This window comes from Diabrotica virgifera, chromosome 8 (assembly GCF_917563875.1).
Source record: "Diabrotica virgifera virgifera chromosome 8, PGI_DIABVI_V3a".
NCBI classification, from domain to species: Eukaryota; Metazoa; Arthropoda; class Insecta; order Coleoptera; family Chrysomelidae; genus Diabrotica; species Diabrotica virgifera.
In genome coordinates this window covers 60,059,497-60,085,950 of record NC_065450.1, presented here as the reverse complement: position 1 = coordinate 60,085,950, position 26,454 = coordinate 60,059,497, and the positions used below count along the sequence as shown (strand labels likewise).

Here is a 26,454-nt window from a genome sequence, read left to right as displayed (position 1 = left end):
TTTATTGGTTATATATAATCAGAAGTAAATGACTCCTTCAGAACATACAAAAATTGGGAGAAACACCTTTAAACCCTTAAAAACCATGAAAAAACATGGTTTCTTGGCCGCTGGGGGTTTAAATGAGTTTCTCCCAATTTTTGTATGTTCTAAAAGAGTCATTTACTTCGGATTATATATATAACCAATAAAAAACCTGGATTTAATCTATTTTGAGGTCTATAAAATGGAAAAGTCCTCAAAACCCCTGAAATACCAGTTTTTGAATTGTTGAAGATGACGTTAAGGCAAAATCTGAAAAAAATCGGAAATATATTTTTTGATAAAATACATAAAAAAATTTATACCTGCAGCCATCCCCCAAAAAAAGGTATTTAAAATTATTTAGAAAAAAAATGCATTTGTGAATGTGAATAGCGCTCTCAGGTTACTTCTGATTCAAGGTACATCGATCTCAAAAAATATTATTAACCTCGCAAAAAACCTCAAGAAACATGTTTTTGGGGGTTTAAAGGTATTTAGGCCAATTGTTGAATATCCTATGATTATTGATCCTAAGGAATCAATTATTTCAAATTATATACTTATAACCTATAAAAAACCTTAAGTTGATCTATTTAGATGTCTATTAAATGGGGAAAATCCCCCAAAACCTCCAAAAACAGTTTTTTGGATTTTTTAAACGAAAGAATCTGAAAAAATCAGAAATATATTTTTTGATAAAATACACAAAAAATAGACCTGCAGTCATCTCTAAAAAATAGACATGTTTTGTAAAAGCCTCAACTATGCGTGTAAATTTTTTGATACTTTTAAATTTATATCAACAAACCCAAATAAAAATTAAAACGAAAAAATTACGTTTAAGGGGGTAAGGAGAAGGAGGAGGGGGTGGTGGGTTAAAATTGCGCTAAGTGTTCAATCATATAGACAAAAAAAAATAAAAAAAATTAATTCTAGGGGTGAGCGCATTTTGCCTATGGGGACCAGTTCATATTTAAGGGAATTATCTCTGGTAAACAGGTAAGAGTACATATGTATATCATGTATGTTCTATACGTAGGCAAGTAATGATAGTTTGAAGTTTTGGGCATAGAACTCTAGACCGCCAAAGATAAATATGGTCTTTAATTTTTGTTAGTGTTGTCTGTGGCAGACCATGGCATGCTATGGCAGTGAAGCATGGGTCCTGAAAGAAACATCCAAAACAAACTCGACACATTCGAAAGGAAAGTACTGAGGAGAATACTAGGACCTGTGAGGGAAAGCGGAATCTTTAGAAGTCGATACAACAACGAGCTTTATCAACTTTATAAGAAAACACCCCTGTCAAACTTCATTAGAATACAAAAATTGCAATGGGCCGGACATGTGATAAGAATGTAGAGAATGGCCTACCAAAAAGAGTACTGATCGCTAGAATGCAGGAAAATAGACTGGTTGGAAAGCCAAGAAAGCGCTGGGAAGACACAGTAAGCAGCGAAGCACAAGCACTTTTAGGAGTCCGTGTAAGGAGAATAGCAGCCACAGACAAACAAGGGTGGAGGCAAAAAATAAAGGAGGCCAATGCTCAATTTGGGCTGTAGTGCCGTAGAAGGAGAAGAAGAAGAAGAAGAAGAAGAAGAAGAAGAAGAAGAGGACGAAGAAGAAGAAGACGAAGAAGAAGACGAAGAAGAAGAAGAAGTAGAAGAGGTTTTGTCTGTGAATAATTTCACTCTTGATTCCACTTACACTTAATTAAATTTCTAATATACGATTTTATATCACCCACGAGATATTGACATTCAATTACATATGTTCCTGTCGAACCCGCTTATTGGAATAGCCTTCATGCCAAGCAAAAGTATTCCTATAACCGGGATATTCTAATAACCGATCACTGGTGGCTGGTGGCTAGTAGAAACGTTTCGGGACCTCAAATTTCTATTCCTTAAAGCGAGATATTCCTTTAACAGGTATTCTAATAAGCGGGTTCGACTGTATTATCGATACTTCACAGCAGCAGCACTGGTCTGCTACTTCGTTTCCGTCAATAACAATATAGTCCAGGGCGCATCTGTTTTGAGATGGACGTTGAGAGGTGACTCAAATTTTTTTGCAGAAATTGCTTGAAAATAAATTAAATAATAATATTTGAGTTATCCTCCCTCTCAAAAAAGTCCGGAACATTGTTTAAATAATCAAAATGTCAAAAAATTAAGGAAAAATTCGATTTTTTTCTTCGTTTTTTGATTATAACTTTAAAAGTATTCATTTCCGAGAAAAGTTGTACTGACATAAAAGTTGCATAATTAAATTTCCTACAATATAGAATTGGTTAAACATTTAAAAAATAGTCACCCTAGTTTCAAAATAGCAATAATTGCGAAAAAAACCATACAAAAACAAGTATTCGCATTTTACGTTTTTCAACCATTTATGCTACACTTTGGACCTTCATATTTCATCCAGAAAAACTTCATGATATAGTAAAACAATACTGTAAATTTAATTAAGATCGGTTCAATAGATTTTGCAAAATAAATTTTGCAATCCAGCTTTCGCAAAAAAAATTCATTTTTTCAAAATGTTACAGGACAGCAGATAGCAAGTTGAAATTTTTTTTGCTTATAAAAGTGTACTGTACCTTTCATTTTCAATTTGCAAAATTAAAATCGATTAATTACCACGGCGTCAGGAATTTTTTTAAATAAACAATAATTTTTGGTGCTACGCGCAGGACAGCGGTATTCGATTCACACAAGTGGATTTCCACCAAAATTTCTTCCAATGTTTATCTAGTATATTATTTTCTTACTTTATATATTGTTGTATTTTAATATTTTAATTCCACAAAAATCAAACTAATTTTATTATTGTTTGTGAAATATTGTTTAAACAATTGCATATGTTTAAAAATAATAAACTTTTATTTTTTAAGTTAAAATATATGAACAAAGAAAGTTTTTGCTAATAAAAGTGTTATTTCAAAGGATAGAGTATGTGTTTTTATTTTGCAATAAACAAATTTATTTGTTTATATCGAAAATTAATAAAAATAAAAATGTATCAATCATTATCAAAGGTCATTGGAATGCCCAATCAGAGCAAACTATCCGCTGTCCTGCGCGTAGCACCAATAATTAATGTTTATTTAAAAAAATTCCTGACGCGTGGTGATAATCGATTTTAATTTTGCAAAATTGCATATGAAAGGTATAGTAGACTTCTACAAGCAAATAAAATTTCAACTTGCTATCTGCTTTATTTTCAGTCCTGTAACATTTTGAAAAAATGAATTTTTTTTACGAAAGCTGGATTGCAAAATTCATTTTGCAAAATCTACTGAACCGATCTTAATGAAATTTACAGTATTGTTTTACTGTATCATAAAGTTTTTCTGGGTGGAATATGAGGGTCGTAAGTGTAGCATAAATGGTTGAAAAACGTAAAATGCGAATACTTGTTTTTGTATGGTTTTTTCGCAATTATTGCTATTTTGCAACAAGGGTGACTATTTTTTAAATTTTCAACCAATTCTATATTGTAGGAAATTTAATTACGCAACTTTTATGTCAGTACAACTTTTCTCGGAAATGAATAGTTTTAAAGTTATAATAAAAAAAGTAAGAAAAAAATCTAATTTTTCCTTAATTTTTTGACATTTTGATTATTTAAACAATGTTCCGGACCTTTTTGAGAGGGAGGATAACTCAAATATTATTATTTGATTTATTTTCAAGCAATTTCTGCAAAAAAATTTAAGTCACCTCTCAACGTCCAAATGTACTAATATTTTTACAGATGCGCCCTGGTCTAATATGAGTAGGGGACCATTTGAATATAATGAGTCTAGAATTTTCTTGAGCCTGTTCAGATCTTACCATTTTCTCTAGGGGACTCTAGGATACACATAATTAAAAAATGCTGAAATATTTAGGAAGTCTAAATTGGAATTGATTCTTCGGCATTACGACATAAATGCAACACCAACTTTAGAATTCGCGCGAATTTATTTCAAGAATGCGCCAAATTGTACAATCCCGGAAACTATATGGGACACTTGCCGTCTCTCAAATTACCCTACTTAGGGGATGTGCCGATTCCCAATAATGTACCCTCGATAAAGCCTTCGGCGGTTTCCAAAACGAAGGCGATTAAGGTGGTGTGGTAGTGGTAACTACGTATGTTTAGAAAAACCCGGTGTGCGTTAAGTACTCTAAAAAGAAGGGAATGTGCAAGGACAATTCTATTAAACATAAAAGTGTATATGAACAATTATTGTTGACTAAGGAATATTTTGTGAGGGATCAAAAACTAAATCGTATTGACCAGAATCTACATCGGAGAGATTTTGATGAAGAAAATAATGAATATGAAGATGAAAACTTTAATACAAGGTAAAATTTATGTATTTAACACGGCAAAAGCAAAATATTTGTATTTTGTACAATAACTCCTATTGAAATAGGACTGGATCCCGCGTACCAAAAAAAAGTTTATTAATAGCAAGCTGAAAATTTGTTAATAGCTTAACGGTGTCTAGTCGGACAAACATTGATGTACGGGAACACTGGAACAGGGGAAGTTTTAATTGTGGAACATGTTACAGGTTTAGAATATCAGACTACGAAAACGGCCCATGTAATTTGTCGGACAGAACTTCCGATTGATTTGTTACCCTTACATTAAACTCTCATGCAAAAATCAGACTGTTATTTACCACCAATATAATCCCTGTCATTGTACCTGTTCTACATGTCGGACTTATTAAAATGCCCAACATATTTGTCAGACAAACATTTTTTCATATATTATTATCTAAAGTTTGCTATTGAATAAACTTAAAAACAACCTGATAGATTTCACAATCATAAACTTGTCAGGATGACACGTTCCACAATTAAAATTAACCCTAAAGGCAAGCGTCCACAGACCCGCATCGTACGCATCGGACGCATCGTACGCAACAGATTTTAGTTTGCCTTGTACAGAAACTTATGTAACCGCGTCCACTGATCCGCATCGTACGGATCGCATTGTCAAACTAAAATCCGTTGCGTACGATGCGTACGATGCGGGTCTGTGGACGCTTGGCTTTAAAAGACTATGGTTGCCATATGGCAACCATTGTAAGCAGTGATCTAAATAATTTTTTCAGTAGGTTTCTCTATTAAAAAGCAGATGGCGCATGCTGTTCTGAATAGTAAAATAAGTATATTTTAAGGTAGTACTAGTACTGAAAGTTCAGTCTCAAGTTAGTGTTTGTTTGATTAACATCGTTGTGTATATATCCGATTTTTGTTGATGCAAGAAAATGGACATCAGATTTGTGTAAGTAACTTTTTAATACCTAATATAAATTATTTTTTGTTTAGTATACGATTTTATTTATAAGAATATATTAGATTTTAAAAATGTTGCATTAGTTTGCCTTTTTCTTTTAGTGTGTAATTATTTTAGGGCGGGAAAAACTGAAATTGCCATATGGCAACCAGAGTCTCTTTCAGTACCTCTTATTGAATGTTTTTATTTTATTTTAGAAGAGGCTTTACCCTTGAAGAGGCGTTACAAATGGCGTACGTACGCGGACGATTTAGATGTGGAGGGAATCTACATTGAACCAACAGACACAAATGAATTGACCGATGAAGATTCTGCTGATGAGGATAATGGTGGTATGGTAGATAATTTACCAGCAAGCCAATTACGAGCTCCAGCCGAGCTTCAGGTTCGCAATTCGAACGAAAAGGATTTTGCAATGGAGAAAATAGACGCTACCAAGGTATACCTATTTTGTATTTTTACGAAAAATATAGGTGATAAAGTTTTATTTACTTTAGGTAAACTGGGACAAAGACGGAGATTTGGAAGCAACTGCTAGGCCATTTCCAGCATCCAGCTGCGAAGGATACAGTAACTGCACGCCCTTTGAACTTTTCGAAAAATTTTTTGATGACGAATTAATCAAACTATTGGTTACAGAATCTACGAGGTATGCACATTTTAAAAATCTAGCAGATCCCCAAATTACGATCAACGACATGAAATGTTTTATAATAATTTTGATCATAACTGGATATAACGAATCACCTGGCAAAAAATACTACTGGGACATGGAATATGACATGATATTAGGTATGATAATCTTAGCCATTTTCTGGTATCTACTCCGGAAAATAAGAAAAAGAAATGTGCAAATAAAAGGTGCAAGCCTATAATGAGAACGATGTGCTCTAAATGTAACGTTGGCTTATGCCTATCGTGCAATGTGCAGTTTCACACTAAATAATTTATAGTTTTTATTGTTATTCATAGTTTTTATTGTTATTCATAGTTTTTATTGTTATTCATAGTTGTAGTAATTTTTAATGTTTATTCTAATATAGGTAGTAGGAAGGACTACGATTGCCATATGGCAATCTTCTTTTTTTATATAAAAAATACTTAAATTGTTTATTTTTTTATTATAATTTTAATATTTGTTCAAAATAAAACATAAATCACGAACTTTTTTTCAGTTTTTTAATAAAAACAAAAGTCCGTCCTTTAAGGGTTAAGTAGTAATTAGGTCATTACCCTGAGAGAGATGAAAGTCAACTAATAAGGTGAGAGTTTGAAAGCATTTCTGTCTGAAGTCAGAACCAAAACTGTCGATGAAACTTAAAGTTTTATGAATTAATATAAAGTTACACTAGCCACTAAATTTTAAAGTTGTTTATGGTACAAGCAATAATAACAACAAACATCGTTGTGTTGGGATTATAAACATGCAAAAATTAGTAATAATAAATTATGTAAGATGTCAAATTAAGGAATTTGAAAAATGTTTTTATTAAAATTATCAATAAGGTGTACATGAATTGATAAGGTTTAGGTAGGCAAAAAAATACATGCTTCGAAATTGGGAATTGAAGGGTATTTTATTGTTATAATTAGGTATAGAAAAATAATAATATGTCCATCTATGCTGAAATGCTTCCGGGACAAGAAAAATAAATGTGGATTTTTCTGAACTATTAAGTTTTGTTAAAAGCAAGGTAGAGGTTGTGTTGAAAATTTTTCTTATAAGATAATTGTGACCCAACACAAATGATGACTGATAAAACTGGTTAACATAAGAAAAGTGTGTAATCATAATTGTTATGGCTAGTAATAACAGGGAGAGACAAAGAGATAGAGAGCTGATATCAAGAAATATGAAATGTTGTAAGTGCAAAAGTTAATGGAATATTGATGGATTCCTCAACACTAATTTAAAAGAATGAAAAAGTTATTTTTAGAAGAGCTTAGAAACATTAATCTGTCTTTTTATGTTGAAAAGCATCTAGGACAAGGAAATTAAATAAAAAAATAAATGAGAGTATCTAACCTATTACTTAAAGTGAAGAAGGTAGAGATAGGTGTTGAGGGAATAGAGGGAATATGTTATTTTGAAAAAAAAAACATTTTTTTATTAATTAGAAAGTAAGAACAAAATTAATGAAAAGTGAATAAATAACTGAAGTTGTGGGATAGAATAATATTTGATAATATCAGAATATGTAGTCTCAATTCTGCACCAATTTAATGTAACCGAAAGAAAATTTAACATTTTCCACCAAAAAAATGCGTGGTTATAACAGCGAATCTACTAAGATGTAATTAAGAGGCTGGAGAGTCGGACAAAAAAAGAAATGATGGAATTTATATAGCTAGCCATCACACTGTCTGGCTACAGAAAGCTCGAAACAGAAGTTGAAAATCAAGTGAATTGAGCAAACACAGCCGCAGGTTGCCTAAATGAAACAATGTGGAGAAATAAAAACATCGGGAAAGAAGTGAAAGGAAGAATTTACAAAACAGTCATCAGACCAATAATGACATAGACGGCAGAAACACGAACTGACACAGAGAAGACAAAAAGAATGCTAGAAACAGCAGAGATAAAAACGCTTCGAAAAATCGATGGCAAGACACTATGGGACACAGTTTGAACTGCAGATATACGACGGAGATGCAAGGTGGACAAAATTAATAACTGGGTAAAAATACAGAAGAGTAAAATAGAACGACCACATAAGTCGAATGACAACAAATAGAGTAGTAAGGAAGGCAAGAGACGGTTCCCAATAGTAAGACAATTAGTGGAAAGCCCACGATAACGATGGAACAACAACTTACTGGAGGCACATTGAAAAAACAGGCAGAGTCATGTCTAACCAAAATGAACAACAAGAAGAAGAAGAACATTAGTTTTGCATCTATAGGAAGATTTTACAAGAGAATAGTGTGGATATCGTCAGGTCCTGGCGTTGAATCTTTTACACTAAAACTCCTGAAAAGTTAAAATAATTTTCTTACATTATATTAATAATTTAAATTGCTCTTTTCACGCTTTATCAAAATAATTGATTGTTAGGTTATACGGTCTATTAAGCAATCATCTTCAACGAAATCGGTTGTACGGTTTCAAACTGACTCCGTTAAATTCAATCTTGATGCACCAATATTTTCTCGTATTTTATTTTGTAACAAAAGAGCAGATTCAGCGTTAAACTAGTTAATGTTATAAATTGCGATAATAATTGTGCAGTAATTACTTTATATCATGCTTTGCAAAGTTAATAGCTGCAATTAAAACCTTTAACAACGGTATGTGTAATGCTACTCTTTGGATTATAGCGTCGAAATTACTGTTTATTTATATAGTCTCCATGTTTCCATCTTAGACACAAATCATTGACGAAAACTATATATCCTCATGGATATACACAAAAATTAGTTAAATTAATGTAATAGTCCAGGAAACGAAGCTTTTAACTTGGCAATTTTTACAGAATGGATAGATTTGCTTGAAAATTGGAGAATAAGTAGTGGATAGTACAAGGATCAAAATCTATATTATGCCGAAAGGCGCTTTTACCATGGGGGTGGTTGTCACCTCATCTCGAGGGTGGAATTTTTTTATTATATCTTGACCGCAAAAGTTGATAAAAACATTCATTCTAAACAAAAAATGTTCCATACATTTTTTTGATAAAATTAATAGTTTTCGATTTATTCTCTATCGAAAGTTTTAGTTTTCTATCGAAAAAATCAATGTTTTTTGATAATACTCATTTACGATTCACTCAATTTTTGCCGTAGAAGAAATTTTTTCAAACCAAGTTCTTGGGAATTAAATAACCTACAATTCCATACAAAATAACCAAATTTATTCCAAATAACCATACAAAATATTTTTTCGTATCTCTGATGCTAATCTTTCTATTCTGAAGAGAATGGCATTTTTTACCAAATTACAAAAATTCGTTATTCGCTTTTAACTCCAGTTTTTTTAAAACTAATCATTCTAAGCCAGTCAAACTTTTATAATATATTAATACTACATAAATAAAGAAGAATGAATAAGGCCAATGACTAAAAACAACACTAACTTACATTATTATGCTTCCAATTGGATTTCTCCTTTTTTTTTCAAAAAATTATATTGATTTTTTAACCGTAACTTTTTTATTCTTTATCTTACAAAGTTTGGTAAAAAAAGGACCTATAAGCCTATTAATATTAAATATTTTTAGAATCCTAAGTCGCAAAAAGAGATGACTTAGAAAGAGTTGGTAAAGGTGGTTTTTGCATGTTATTACAAGTTTTAATTGTCAATAGCTCACTCAATTTTTCCGTAGAAAAAATTTTTGCAAACCAGGTTCTTGGGAATTAAATAAGCTATAATTTCATATGGAAACATTTTTTCGTATCTCTGATGCTAATCTCTCTATTCTGAAGAAAAGGCCATTTTTTTCAAACTACAAAAATTCGTTATTCGCTTTTAACTCCATTTTCTTTTTAAACTCATCATTCTAAGCCGGTCAAACTTCTAGAACCTATTAATAATACATAAATAAAGAAGACCAAATAAGGTCAATGACTAATTTTAATTAGGGTGGTGATTAGGAGGTTGCTTCCGATCACTTTTTGGCTGAAAAAAATAGGGACTGACATTCTTTTCATTATAAGTCACTTAATTTTTCAGCTAGAACCTTTTTTTATTTCTGAAGATAGATATTTTTTAGTACTTTAAATTAGATTGAACAAGTTATCCTCGAAAAATGCATAGTTTTCCCGTATTTTGACTTTGAAGCTACAATATTTAGTATTTGACGAAGAAGAGCTAACATATAATAAAGTATAATAGCTTGATTACTATTGGTCATTTAAAAATAAAAAACGGTTTTGTTTATTTTTTTAAAGGTATATTTTTGTTAGGTAAAGTTGTTTTGATAAAACGAAAACTTTTGGAGTTATTAGCACAAAACTGATTAAAAACATTGATTTTTTCGATGTAAAACACTTTCGATAGCGAATAAATCGAAAACTATTAATTTTATCAAAAAAATGTATAGAATGTTTTTTGCTTACAATGAATGTTTTTACCAACTTTTGCGGTCAAAATATAATAAAAAGTTTCCACCCCCGAGATGGGGTGGCAACCACCCCTATGGTAAATGGGCCTATTGGCATCATATAGATTTTGATCGTTGGACTATCCCCTACTTATTCTCAAATTTTCAAGCAAATCGATCCATTCTGTAAAAATTACGAGGTTTTGTCCTATTTTAAGCTTCATTACTTGGACTATAACTTATTCTCATGCTGTCTCAGTTTTTCTCTATTCTAGCGAAATAACGATTTATTTGCGAAAGTTTCCTTCCACTAGTTTCTCCATACCATATTATGGTGTGAGGTTTAATTTACTTCTTAAAAAATTTCTTCTATTCTTTGCAATTTTGTGCCAACATCCTTGCGTATGTTCATGTTACTCCTCTACTCTCCAATATCTTTCCCATTACGTTATCCCACTGTCTTGGTCTTTCTGTTTTTGTTTTTCCATATTTTTAATTCCCACACGCTTCTCCCCAACAAATTAAATAACCCCAACAATTCATCTGCCTCTGTTCTATGTTGGTAGCATCTTTAACCAGTGCAGTGAAACCTTCAGTTTTACTGAAGTGAGTTGCTACTGGCTTTTTCTCCAGTATTGTTGATCCCTTCCTTGGATCGGAAAGTTAACTTTTCCATTCCGAAAAAGGATGATATTTGGAGTTTCTGGAGCTCTTCTCGAAATTCAGAATCCATTGTGAAGGTCCATAAAACCACTTTGTCTGAAGGTTTGCTACCCCAAACTCCCAATGATGTGTCTTGAGCCCGTGGTTACTTATCCTTAGTTAATTAAGGATAATTTTGGATTCAAGACGTTCCCCATCTTCATTCTGTACGAAGACAGTGCATTAGTGCGGCTTGGGTATATCTTCCCCCTCTAAAACCCTAAGAAATGCATTCTCCCAAGTCATTAGAATGGAATCATCTCCTTCAGCCACCTCGTACTTGTGTCATCTGCACAATTAAGTTCTGGGAATTCCACGCGTGGAACTCTTCAGGAGGGGAGTCTAAGGTCCAGAATTTATTCATAAGCGACCAAGATGGCTTTTTGGATTACCTTAGGCTTATGTACATCGATCTTCTGAGAGTACTCCCGCAACCTTAACAGAAGCGGCAGCTTCGCTGAAAGTCACACCCTCGGTTCTTGGCTGGATAGAGTGCAAACTGTTGTCCCAACGGAACTGTTTACGACCCTGACACCATAGAGCCTTATTGCTTTAACCCCGATGTCTCACGGCTTGGGGATTCTTGATTGACTATCTCCAGTCTAGATCCGCTTGGTTGAGTTTCAACATGGCCACTTCGAGAAGGGTATAATCCTTCAAGGGTGCAAGGTTTCACACCCCCAACCATTTTTGGTAGTACCTAGCTGTCTTCGGATGGTTGAAGGAGGTGCAAAGTCCTAAGATCCTACGTGTAAAACTCGTCCCCTGGAATTCATTATTTCCTCGCTCAGCTTTACTCTACTTGAAAGGGAACACAGGAAAATATTTATTTTTGATAATAAATAGTTTTATTGTTGTTTCTAAACCTAATACAAGGAACATATTTTTAAGTAATAAAAGATTAAGTAAAATATAAATGTTATATGATATGAGTAATTTTTAATTCTTAAATGTTGAGTTATGATGACCCAATATTCTATTCTGATAACCGAATAGAAATTCCTCCAAGTCTTTACCCAATCTAGTCAACAAGATTAAAGAATATAATACAATGGTCCTTATTAGAATTTATCAGTTAAACATGTCGGTAAACAATCCCCATTTCCATTGTTTTCTATTTATATTTATTGTTTAGTCAGTTTGTAAAAATAATGATAATAATCCATTGTTTTGGAATTTAGTTTATTGTTGTATTTGCCGTTAGCATCTGTAATCATGTTTAAGGTATTCCTGTATAAAAGCGTTTTAGTACTGGTAGGTATAGTCGATTCGCTAATCTGAGACACAACTGTCTACACTCCCAAATCATAATTTGTGAGGGCTCCTGGTGCTTGTTTACTTCTATTACATCTTTATTGTGATTGTAGTGTAGACTAGTTTTGTCTCAAATTAGCGAATCGACTATAGAAAATAACTAAGAAACTATTAATTTTATAAAATAGTACCTAAGTGTCATTAGTATTCAGCTCGGCGGTGCACTATTGTTCGATGTATGAAATTCCGTAAACAAGAGATCTACCTGTTTTATGAAATAATCCCTTGTTTATGTAATTTCACACCCCAAACAATAGCACCCCAAATAGCAGAATATTAATGAGTCTCTTATTAGAAGAGAATGAAAAGAAGAATATCTTGGCTTCAAAACCTGAGAAAGTGATTCAATACATTGACAACCGGACTACTCTGAATAGTAGCAAGCAAAGTTGGGATAGCCATGCTGATCGCCAACATCCGGAATGGAAGAAGAAGAAGGTAGCTGCTACGGGTATAATATTTAAAATTTTAAAACTGATTATACATAAAATTTAAAAAAAATATATTAAATAAGTGAAATATTTCAACGAATATAGGAGTATCATTAAGATACTGACCACTCAATACATGACCTCTCGACGTCTCCATGAATTCTATCTCCACAGTCAAAGGTCATGTGCACCTATAACCAGAGGTAATTAATGTCCAAGATTAGAGTTGTGTCACGAATATCTAAACTGTTTTATCAAAAATGAATAACCATTTTCAATTTCGTTGCAAAACGAAAATTCAGCCGCACCATATTCCAGTCCAATTGGAGAGTGCACCAAGCACCTCTACCGGTTTCGAAACTTATTAGTCTCTCATCAGGAGGCACTTATGCTGCTCTCTCTGATCCAACCAAAACAAACCCCGGCGTGCAGTCCCGGATTGCAACGAACCAAATGGCATAGATGTTCTAGCGGCAACTGCTAGCAAAAGACTAAGTTTTCACTCTAATGGCATATAAAACAACATAATGTTACTCTACATCCCACCAGACTGAAAACAATGGGAACCTTCTGTGGTTACACCTCCGAGGCTTCTACAATTTGCAAGCCATATGGATGCTAAGACTAAGGAAGATGAGGGAATTTTACAATTTATAATTCACGTCCCATCTGCTCAGCGCGGTAGCCTCGGAGGTGTAACCAGAGAAGGTTCCCATTGTTTTCAATCTGGTAGGATGTAGAGTATCATTATGTTGTTTTATATGCCATTAGAGTGAAAACGTAGTCTTTTGTCTTCTCAACTGTTTTATTCTCCGACGCATCTAGATTTGGATTTAAAAATAATTGGATTAATCTAGATTTGGATTTAATAATTTCATTCGGACTCTAATCGAGTAAGAGCGTGAAGACGGTCTAGAAAAAATGTTGAATGCTCAAGACATGTCGAGAAAGTTTACACATAGAGAAGTGGTACAGAGTACAGTAATGGTATGGGGTGGAATAATAATCGGTGGCAGAATGGACGTCGTTTTTCTAGAGCGCTTCCTTAAAGCTCAGCAATACCTCGACACCATTTTTTAACCAACCGTTTGTCCGTTTGCTGGTGCTGTTGGTCAAAACCATCTTATGCATAATAACGCTCGTCCACATTTCGCATGCCTAGTGGCAGACTGGCTTGTCAACAGAGGTATTAATGTGTTGCCTTGGACAGCACAATCCTCTCCAATGAAAAATTACTGCACATTTGGGTAACATATACAGGGTGGTTCATCTTATTCGCCTCGGTCTCTGTACGGAAAACCACTTGATATTTTAAAAAAATTTCTGCACAAAAATATACAGGGCCTTTAATACTACAACCTAAAAATAATTTGGATTATACAGGGTGTTCCAAAAAAGAGTGGTATATCAAAGTTATATTTTTTCTTATGGAATGCCCTATATCTGATGACATTATTGAATTGACCTTAAAAAATAAGCTATACTTTCATAAGGGTTCCCTATACCTAAATACAGGGTGTTTTGATTTATTTAGATTTTTATAAAAATGTAAGGTTTTAGAAAAAAATAAATATCTACGAATCTAAGAAGCAGTAACAAATTCTTTCTTGGATCTTAATAATAGACTATTTAGCATACTTAAACAGAGCTTATTTCAACAAAATTTCGTACAGGGTGGTAAAAATATGAGATTGTTCTATTAACAAATTCAAGCTGTAATAACTTACTTATTTTAAATAGAACACCCTGTATCTTACTAGTCTATCGCATAGAAAATGTACTTGGCTTTCAATTTGTATTAGGGTTTCCTATACCTATCTTTTTACAGGGTGGTCAAAATATTAGATTGTTCTATTAACAAATTCAAGCTGTAATAACTTACTTATTTTAAATGGAACACCCTGTATCTTACTAGTCTATCGAGTAGAAAATTTACTTAGCTTTCAATTCTTTTTAGGGTTTCCTATACCTATCTCGCTTCATTTTTTAAATATTTAAAGATTTCCTAATTTGTAAGCTTTAAAAATTAGAATTACGTAAGTATTACCTATGTCGTGTTTATGTACAACACATCACCAACACCAGCAATATACTTACGACAAGATACTGTCATTAATAAAATTTTCATTGTTATCCTGTAATCACACAGAGTGTTGTATTATTTTAGTTGATTTTGACCTACATGTGAAATTGAATAATATGTTTATTTTAAACTGCATATCCTATATTAGATGCCGTATTCTGGAAGATAGTAGTATAAGTATTATAGATATATTAGATAGAAGTATAAGTATTTTCCATATCTTAACCCAACGGTTATTAAGAACGCCACTTTTTGTTTGAATCTTTAAATCGCAATTACAAACAATTAAATGCAATGGCTACTTTGACGAAAACGAGCCTATTGTACAAAAATATGTAAAAATGGGTATTTACAGAATAACATGGGAATTTATATTTACAGAATAACATGTGTATTGAGAATGTTCAAATGGAATTGAAGATATTTTAAATATCTTCCATTATAAAGAAAAGAACATCGAGCATGTCATTAAAAATAAGAACACCCTGTGTGATTAAATGATAAAAATGTGAATTTTATTAATGAAACTATCTTGACTAAGATATTTAAGTATATTGCCGGTGTTGGTGATGTGTTTTACGTAACCACGACATATAGTATTTTTACTACAAAAACGTTATTACGTAGGTGAAAATTTTTGACGTAAGAGAACTGTCAAAACATTAGATTGTGACTTTTCATTATTGCCGTATTTATAATAAACATAGCAATAATGAAAAGTCACAATCTAATGTTTTGACAGTTCTCTTACGTCAAAAATTTTGACCTACGTAATAACGTTTTTGTAGTAAAAATACTATAGGTACTTAATTCTAATTTTTAAAGCTTACAAATTAGGAAATCTTTAAATATTTAAAAAATGAAGGGAGATAGGTATAGGAAACCCTAATAAGAATTGAAAGCTAAGTAAATTTTCTACTCGATAGACTAGTAAGATACAGGATATTCTATTTAAAATAATTAAGTTATTACCGCTTGAATTTGTTAATAGAACAATCTAATATTTTGACCACCCTGTAAAAAGATAGGTATAGGAAACCCTAGTACAAATTGAAAGCTAAGTAAATTTTCTACGCGATAGACTAGTAAGATACAGGGTGTTCTATTTAAAATAAGTAAGTTATTACAGCTTGAATTTGTTAATAGAACAATCTCATATTTTGACCACCCTGTAAGAAATTTTGTTGCAATAATCATCTGTTTAAGTATGCTAAATAGTCTATTATTAAGATCCAAGAAAGAATTTGTTACTGCTTCTTAGATTCGTAGATATTTATTTTTTTCTAAAACCTTACATTTTTATATAAATCGAAATAAATCAAAATACCCTGTATTTAGGTATAGGGAACCCTTATGAAAGTATAGCTTATTTTTTAAGGTCAATTCAATATTGTCATCAGATATAGGGCATCCCATAAGAAAAAATATAACTTTGATATACCACTATTTTTTGGAACATCCTGTATAATTCAAATTATTTTTAGGTTGTAGTATTAAAGGTCCTGTATATTTCTGTGAAGAAATTTTTTTAAAATATCAAGTGGTTTTCCGTACAGAGACCGAGGCGAATAAGATGAACCACCCTGTATATGTATGCTGTTTTGTTTCTGAGAGCGACTGATAGAAGAATGGGCAAACGTACCTTAACAGGATAAACAACCTCATTTTGTCTATGAACGATAGATGTAGTGCCGTAATAAACCAGAGTGAACACCATACTTTGTATTCATTTTGTTTTTTATTATTACGACCATATTTTCAGATGATATATTTTTTTTAATTGTACTTCAAGGGACTAGTGAGAACAAGTGAAGGATCGAACACCGATCACCGAACTAAGTGGAAAAATCTAGTCAGGCAACATTAAAGGGATTCTAAGACGAATTATAAGGATTCTGGTGCTGTTATTTGTATATGTACATATATTGACCACTCCCTCCCTCCGCACCTAAAGGATAGATAATAAAATTTTGGGTATCTCTCCATGTAAGCTTAGGCCTTTCTTCGTCTAACTATACTGGAATAATATTATTTACTAATAATTATAGATAACGAATGTCACCTTAAAGTATTTCGTGGGTAATGTATTTCGTTTTATAGTATAGTATCTTAATGTTGGAAGTACTTAAAATAATTTTGTTTTTCTCGTTGTTACAGATACAAGAATCCCCACTTAAGAAAAGCGGAAGACGACGATTACGATAATTATCTCAACAATTTAGAAAGCAGCGAAACTATCACCTTATCTAAGGAAAACAGGAAGACCCCCGAACTCTCATCGAAAAACGTATATAACATGCTGATAGAAGACAGATTAGACCAATTAGAAACCATTTTACCACATTACACGAGAAGGCGAATATATGAGACGTCAACAATTACGGTGACAAAAGTGCTGACCAATCAAAGGACGATGGCGACGTTGATGGTGAAAAATTGCATCCCTTACGGGTTCGATTTGTGCGAGGTTGAGACAGCGAGAAAAAGGCGGTCGAAAGTTGCCAGACCGACAAATAATACGAACGAGAGTTACTTTTTTGGTTAAATTAGAATAAGAGATTTTAGACCAGGGAATTTGGAACAAGAAACAATGGAATAAATCGATTTTTAAATACAGCACATAGAGACTTACAACTTTTTGAATTGTGTTCAGGATGACATCAGGAAAGAAGTCTACAACAGAAAAATGGATGGAAATACACAATTGCGCTTAAAGTGCATAAAATGCATCCAACAGTGCATAACCCTGTCAAAATAAGTATATTAAAGGTACATTAAAGGCCAGATTTTGTTAATGGGGAATTTTGAAGACACTGAACACGAATACTCCATTAGAACCGACCCCCAGTGTCACTTCTGAGGCACGTCATCTGAAGTTTCGAGAGTTCCATCCATCCATCCAATGGCACTACAGCCCAAATCGAGCCTTGGCCTCCTTCAATAAGCTTCTCCAATCATTTCGATTTACCGCTGTTCTTTTCTTTTCCATGAACGCGTTCCCAGGAAGTTCCTGGCATCCTCATCGACTTCGTCTTCCCATCTCTTTTTAGGTCTTCCAACAGGTCTTCTTCCGTGCATTCTTGCATTCAGCAATTTTCTGGGGATTCTATTCTCATGCATGCGGACCACGTGCCCTGCCCACCGTAATCTCTGCAGTTTAGTGTGTTGTGCTAGAGTTGGTTCGCTATATTGCTCGTATATTTCTCTATTATACCTAATTCGCCAGTTGTTATTTTCACTTATTGGGCCCAGTATGCTACGTAATTCTTTTCTTTCAAACACATCTAATGCATTGGCAGATTTCTGTGTCACCACCCATGTTTCGCAGCCATAACTTACTATGGGCCTGATTATTGTTTTATATACCCGGAGTTTTGTTTTCCGGTGTACGTCTCGCGTCTCGCGATTTGAATATGTGGCCCATCGCGAAATAGGCTTTATTTGCCAGCACAAGCCTTCTATTTATTTCCGGTTCTTCTTCATTGCTTGCAACCAGATCCATTCCTAGGTACGTGAATCTATTCACATGTTCTATATCGTCAATAAAGTGTTGTTGCGCCGGTCTATTTGATCTGGTTTTGTATGAGTAGTTTTGTTTTATTTGTGTTTATTGCTAGCCCTACTGCTTCTGCACTCTGTTTCAACTCAACGTAGGTTTCTTCCGCTGCATTCATTATTCTGCTCATTATGTTTATATCATCCGCGTATGCTGCTAATTGGGTAGATTTGTTTGTAAGTATGTTATTTCCACTCACCGTCAACCGTCTAATTACATATTCAAGAACAAGATTAAAAAGCGTTGGAGCCAGTCCGTCGCCTTGTTTCAGTCTTTGCGTTATCGTAAACGCATCAGTGATCTGTCCTTGAATACATACTTGTGCTTCTGTTTCTGTCATTGTCATTTGCACTAGTCGTATTAATTTTGATGGAATGCCAAATTCTTCCAATATATTAGGTAGAATTGTTCTATCTATTGAATCATAGGCTTGTTTAAAATCTACAAAGAGATTGTAAACGTCCATGTCATATTTCCATGCTTTGGCTAGTATTTGTTTAACTGTAAATAGTTGGGCAATGGTAGATCTATTTTGCCTAAGCCCTGCTTGATATTCCCCGATGATTTCTTCCGTGAGAGGTTGAAGTCTTCGATTAAGGATGTTTGTGAATATTTTGTATCCCGAACAAAGTAAAGAGATGCCTCTATAATTCTGACACAACAGTTTGTCTCCTTTTTTATGAATATGGCAGATTATACTTTTCTTCCATTGTTGGGGGATTTCTTCTTCTATCCATATCTCTTGTATTAGCTGGTACATCTGTTGTGTCAAATTCCGTCCTCCTTGCTTGAGTAGTTCTGCCGGTATTTTATCTATTCCCGGTGCTTTATGGCTTTTTGTATGTGGATTACCGTTTGGACCTCCTCTAGCGTTGGGGGTCTAGTTAATTCATTTTCTTCTCCATCTTCCCCCAGCTCTTGTTGTTATACCTCCTGCCGTGCCTGCTGCTGCCTCTGTTGTTGTAATGGTGGTTGTGCCCCTTTGTTTAATACTTCCTTAAAATATGTCATCCAGTTTATCTTACTTTCGTCCATATCGCTAATGATTTCACCCTTCTTATTTTTGCAGAGGTTAGTCTTCGGTTTGTATCCCTGTCTTAAATGTTTAATAAGTTGGTATGCACTACGTGTTTCGTTTTCCTTAAACTCCCTCTCTATGTTTAGTATCCGTTGGTTTTCGTACTTTCTCTTTTTCTGCCTGCACAGTTTATCTGCTCTTCGTCTTTTGTTCTCAAATTCTGTTTTTCTCTCTCTAGTACGTCTGAGTATGTAATTCTTATGTGCTTCATTTCTTTCCTGTATAGCTTGTTTTCATTCTTCATCGAACCGTGTTTCTTCTCTCCGTTGTGTCTTTGTTCCTATGACTTTTTTCGCTGTGTTTAGTATGATACTGCTTATGGTGTTCCATTGATTTTCTATTGTGGAGTCTGCTCTGTTTTCTTCTAGTAATTTTTCATCCACTGTTCTCTCAAATCTTTCTTGTACCTCAGGGACTTTTAGGTTATCTAAGGTTAGTTCTTCTTGTTTTGGATATTTTTCCTTTACCTGTCGACTGATTTTGCATCTAAACCGTGTCTGCACTAGTAGATGGTCTGAGTCACAGCTTGCGCCACGTCTGCTTTTTACATCTAATATACTCGTCGCCATTCTTTTTTAAGTCAGTATATGGTCTATTTGATTTTATTGTGTTTCCGTCAGGTGATATCCAAGTGCCCTTATGTATGTCCCGATGTGGGAAGCATGTCGAACTGATAATCATATTCTTTCCAGCTGCGAAATCTATTAGAAACTGACCATTCTCATTTGTGTCTCTATGCAAACTATGTTTCCCTATTACCCCTATGTACTCTTCTTCTTTTCCGATCTTGGCGTTTGTGTCGCCAATCACCATTTTAATGTCGTTGCTTGGTATTGAGTCATAGATTCGTTCTAGATCTTGATAAAAGGCTACCTTAGTGTCTTCTTCCTGTTCATTTGTGGGACAGTGTACATTTATAAGGGTTATGTTAAAGAAATGCTTTTTTATCCTAAGCTTGCAGATTCTTTCATTGATGGCTTGAAAATCTGTTATCAGGTGCTTCATTTTATTATCTACGATAAAGGCTACTCCAAAATCTTTATTTCCTTCATCTTTACCACTATACAGTATAGTGTGTGTTTTAGTGTCCCGGATACCTTTTCCCAACCATTTAGTTTCTTGTACTGCAGTGATTCCTATTTTATATCTTTTCAGTTCGTGTAGAAGGATCTTCTGTGCTCCTGGTCTATTTAGCGTTCTGACATTCCATGTTCCCAGCATAAATTCCATATTCCGTTGCCAAAGTCGTCGTCTTGATATCCGTCCATTCCGAGGCCGATCTGAAGGTTTCGTAGTAGTACTTTTTTACAAGAATAGGTTACTGGCCTATCGCCCAACCCCCTTTTCGGAGGACCATTTCTTCCTTCCTCGTCAGCCCTGACCCTACTTTCCACTGGGGTTGGTTACCCAATCTCCGGTAAGGTTGCTCAAGTTCTCCAGGGTTCACCCGTGCAGCCCAAGCCGCACTTCGTGGAGGTGAGGATCGGAATTGAGTAGGAGAGGCTAGAGATGCTAACTGGAAACAGCATCTTGTATTGCGCTTCACTACCCCATTTGAACCCCAAGTTTCGAGAGTTATCAGTACTAAATTGATGCAAACGAATTACTCGGAGGTTTTTGGGATTGGTATACCATCAGAACCGACACCCGGATTATCTACTGACTAGAGTTATTACGAAAGCAAGAGAGTCGCATATTCTGGAGATTGGAGAGTTTTCAGCACCCAATTAATGAAAACGGATTACACGGGGCATTTTTATTGTTGCTGACCACGAATATGCCATCAGAACCGACCTCCGGAGTACCTGGTGCTCACGATCACTGCTAAGACACGTCATATTCTGGAATTTTGAGGTTTTTCGGCACTAAATGCATGCAAATAGATGACTAGGCGGTTTTTGGGGTTTCTGCAACCTCCGGATTACCGGATACTTAGGGTCACTGCTAAGACACGTAATATTTTGGAGTTTCGAGATTTTTGAACATTAGGTGCACAGGGGGTCGGTTCTGATGACGTATACTTATTGAGAGACCCCAAAAATCCCCGAGTAATTTGTTTGCATCAATTTATTACCAAAAACCCTCGAAACTCCAGATGACGTGTTTTGACAATGACCTTGGTGACGGGGTCAGTTTTTAGGGCGTATTCGTGTTCAGTGACCCCAAAACTTCTCGAGTAACAACATCTGGCCCTTAATATACTTATTTTGGCATGTTTATGCACTTTTGACTGCATTTTATGCAGTGTAAATGCAATTAAGCATTTCCACCCACTTTTCTATTGTAGACATTATTCCTGACGTTATTCCGAACAAAGGTGCTATATTTAAAACCCGATTTATTTTTACCTAAATACCCTGGTTTATTAAAGGGAGTTTAAGAATCTAAAATTTTAAGTGATGTAGTTATATACATTTCATGTTATTTTAATTTATTGAAATAATTAAAGGGGTTTAAAAATTGCAAAGCGGGGAAAATTGCAAAAAGAAGTTAAGTCACACTAATGCTGTAGAAGGGTGTTATAAAATGATTGTCGATACCTGTTTCATATTTTCATTACTAGAGCAATTTTACTTTCGTACTTCTTATGATGTACTGGGTGTCCCAATAAGAATGGCTCTCGGCCATATCTCAGGAACCGTTTATAGTACATTTGAGAAAAAAATATTTATAACAAAAGTTGCCTCGGGAAAAGCCTGGAAATCATTTTCATAATTGTAGGTTCACCGCTAGAGGGCGTAATTGAATATCAAAAATTAAAAAATCAAAATTTTACAAAATTTGCCTAACGAAAGGCCACTGGAAATCCGATCATCGTATTCTTCATAAAATTCTGCGCTTATTTGATTTCACAATTTTAAGTCTACCTTTGCAAATAAGAGGTGGGGGTGAGTGGGAACCTTGTTATGAAAAATGGCTGAAGTCCGGTTTTGCTAAATCGAATTTTGCAAACTTGGTCTTTTTGAAAAAAGCTCTTTTTCGTAAATCTAAGAGTTATAATTTCGAAACAGCCTGTTAAGTAATATGCTAGCTAGGGGGCGTTATTTAATTATTTTCAGAAATCTAGTTTTCTTTGGAAAATATTAGCAACTTAGCAACAGAATAGCGAAAACCGCATGTCGATACCTTTTTTCTATCTCGAGATATCTTAACAAACGTGTAAATTTTAAACATAACTGTTACTGTCACCGATAAACGAAGTTAAGGAAAGGTAGTGTGCTGTGGAAAAAACAAAGAAAAATTTTTTAGATGTCAACGTGTATTAATTAAAACAGCAATAGGACAAACAACACTATAAAATAACAAAGAAATAAAAACTACTTAGTGACGACTTAAATATTCAAATTATGGCCCATAATTTTCGATGCAAGTATTTACTCTTTAAGAGTATATTAAACAGCAGTCTCAATTTCTACTCTCTGGATCATGTTTTCTCGAGTAGTGGGCCTAGCGACAAAAACAAGTTCTTTAATCCGCCCCCATAAATAAAAGTCTAAAACAGTTAAATCTGGTGATCTGGCTAGCTAAAAAATAGGCTTCCACGTCCTATCCATCTATCAGCGAATGACTCATCTAATAAATCTCTTACTACTCTGGAAAAATGCGCGAGACAACCATCGTGCTGAAACAGCATGGACCTATGAACTGCTATCGGTTCGTCTTCTAGAAAAAGAGGCAATTAATTTCTTAAAAAAATTAGATAGCGTTCACCAATAATAGCATTATCGAAAAGAAAGGGTCCAATTATTTGACTATCACCAGATTTAACTGTTTGGAGTGGGGACGGTTTGGTATTTCACTTTTATTTAGGTATGGGGAAGGATTAAAGACCTTGTTTTTGCAGCTAGGCCTACTCGAGAAAAAATGATCCAGAGAATACGAAACCCCATTCAAAGCATTTCGAGAGCAGAAAAATACTGCTGTTAAATCTACTCTTGAAAGAATAAATGCTTGAATCAAAAATGATAGGCAATAATTTCGTCACTAAGTAGTTGTTTTTATTTATTTCTTTATTATATTTTATAGTGTTGTTTGTCTTATTGTTATTTTAATTAATTATATACGTTGAAATCTGGAAAATGTTTCTTTTTTTTCCACAGCACACTACCTTTCCTTAACTTCGTTTACCGGTGACAGTAACGGTTAGGTTTAAAATTTACACGTTTCTTAAGATATCTCGAGACAGAAAAAAGGTATCGATATGAGGTTTTCGCTATTCCGTTGCTAATTTGATCTAATTTTGTAATACAGGATTAAAATGCATACTTGTATTTAATATTTTCCATAGCTGGCATATTACTCAACAGGCTGTTTCGAAATTGTAACTCTTACATTGACGAAAAAGAGCTGTTTCCAACAAGACCAAGTTTGCAAAATTCGATTTAGCAAAACCGGACTTACAGCCATTTTTCATAACAAGGTTCCCACTCACCCCCACCTCTTATTTGCAAAGGTAGACTTAAAATTGTGAAATCAAATAAGCGCAGACTTTTATGAAGAATACGATGATCGGATTTCCAGTGGCCTTTCGTTAGGCAAATTTTGTAAAATTTTGATTTTTTAATTTTTGATATTCAATTACGCCCTCTAGCGGTGAACCTACAATTATGAAAATGATTTCCAGGCTTTTCCCGAGGCAACTTTTGTTATAAATATTTTTTCTCAAAGCTGTACTATAAACGGTTCCTTAGATATGGCCGAGAGCCATTCTTATTGGGACACCCGGTACAGTATAGTCAGTAGAGCGAACCATTGTCTGTTGAGTGTCTACCAATAATCGAAAACAGTCGCAAACTCGTAAAATATACTTTACCTGTTCGGGTCAAAGTCTCAGGAATAACTTATTTCTGTGGACTAATAAGCAATATTACTTAATTGTTTATAGTTTTCCTAAACTATTATTTTACGTAAAATTACTTTCCAAGTTAAAAGTGCATATCATTATATATTTTACTAAATTACTCCATATTATATGCTCCAACAGCTGAAAAAGAAAAACTGAAAGTCTTAAGCAAACAGAAATTGTATAGACATTTTTTCTACTAGCTTTATGTAAAAAATTAGTAGGTACTTAAGTTGGTTTTCGTGATTCGTGATAGAAAGTAAAAACTAGGTGCATTTTTATTTATTTTGTTAGGTTTACTGTTTAAATAAATAATTTATATTAGACAATGGAGTATTATTTTGGAGTGTGAGCCATGCATGTAATTTAAATAGTCTGCTCATTAAGCAATTAGACTTGAAGATTGTAAGATAATTAAGACATATCTTGAAACAAGCAGTGGCGACGCGTGAATTTTTCTGAAGTGTTACCAAAACCAGATGCCAAAAATCTTATTTAAAAAAATGAAGATATGGCTAAATGTATATATACACTCACCGGCACAAAATTCTGCCACCCAAAATTTTTGATTAAGTTTGACAATCTATAACTTTATTATTTGTACTTCGATTTTAAAGATTCTTGCACTAGTTTGTAGGTACGTGTATTGCCGTCAATTGCTATTATCCCGATAACAAAAAGTTTTTCCTTATATGGCATTATACGAGGGTGAATGTAAGCGTTGTTTGTTCTCCTATCTTTAAAAAATTCTGTGGAAAAATTGGAGGGCTGATTTTCTTTCATACTCCTTTTGTATTATTTTGGAGGTATCACTAAGGTCTTGTTTTTTCTTTTTAAGAGCTGTAATTAAAAACACTGCTTTGAAGGTTTATTTAATTAAAAATATCAAACGCACTAAAACTAACAAAACAAAACAATTCAATAGCGGTTATGTCCACCTCTTGCAGCAACGACTGCTCGCAATCTGTTTAGCATCTAATAAAGATGTGTTTTCCTTGCCTGGGGAATAGCCTGATATTCCTTTATACCAGGGGATAACTGTACCAAATTTTCTGGAGGCCTAGGATGACGGCAAATAGCTTTTTTTATTCATCCCATAAATGCTCGATATGATTGAGATCTGGGCTGCATGCGGGCCATTCTAATCTTATCAATCCAACCTCAATTGTATGAGTCAATCAGTGTTTTAATTTACAAAAAATGGTACATCTCTTACAAGAAAAAAGATATTCGGATAATTCAAAAAACAAAATGTTGGTGATGCCTCCGGGAAAATATGACAGGACTATGAAACAAAATGAAATATTCCATTTTTCCACAGAATTTTTTAAAATTAGGAGAAAATACAACGCTTCCTTTCACCCCTGTGCAATGACATGCAAGCAAAATTTTTTGTTACCGGAATAATACCAAACAATATGAATACATGTACCTACAAACTGGTGTAAGAATCTTGAAAATCGGAGCACAAATAATAAAGTTATAAATTGCCAAACTTAATCAAAAATTTTGGGTGGCGGAATTTTGTGCCGGTGAGTGTAGCTTCAATAATATCATTTTATATATCACTTGAAACTCTCGAAAAAACAGATGTTTCTAGATGTTGACAAAATTTTTTATCTTTTTTGGCAATTAATGTTAACAATTCCCTGTAATTGCCTGGATTGTCAGAGTCGTCGCACTCAAAATGACCATGAAACGCTAGTTCTTGTTTGGCCCAAAAACATACAGTATCTATTATAAGTGTGCTAAGGATATACCTATCTATTTTTTAACAAACTCATTATGTTTAGCAATATTTGCTTTAAAAGCTTGGTTAAGAGAACTTTTGCTTTTTGTTTTGCCAAACTGAATCAAATTGGTATACATCTTACATGTAGGTAAGGGCGAAATTTCATGTCTCCTTTTTAAAAATCTAACACTATTTAAATCGTGAACCTGGTCCACCCATTTTTCTGTAGAAACCAGAAGACATGGCCAACAATACAGTATATTTTTCTTGCAACCATAATATAACCAAGGATTTTCACTGTACCAACTAAATTTAAAATATCGAACTACTTTTGTTGACTCCTTTTTTAAA

The 26,454-nt window shown here is 33.9% G+C and overlaps 1 protein-coding gene across 1 annotated transcript in view; it reads left to right on the top strand.

Moving 5' to 3' along the window:
- Window positions 1-24,700, top strand: part of LOC126890387 (uncharacterized) — a 32,995-nt gene extending 8,295 nt beyond the window's left edge. The window contains exon 2 of the mRNA XM_050659281.1: window positions 17,052-24,700. Coding sequence (XP_050515238.1) covers window positions 17,052-17,439 — 388 coding nt within the window. The 3' untranslated portion in view covers window positions 17,440-24,700. The remainder of the gene's footprint in view (window positions 1-17,051) is intronic.
- Window positions 24,701-26,454: the final 1,754 nt, after the last annotated feature.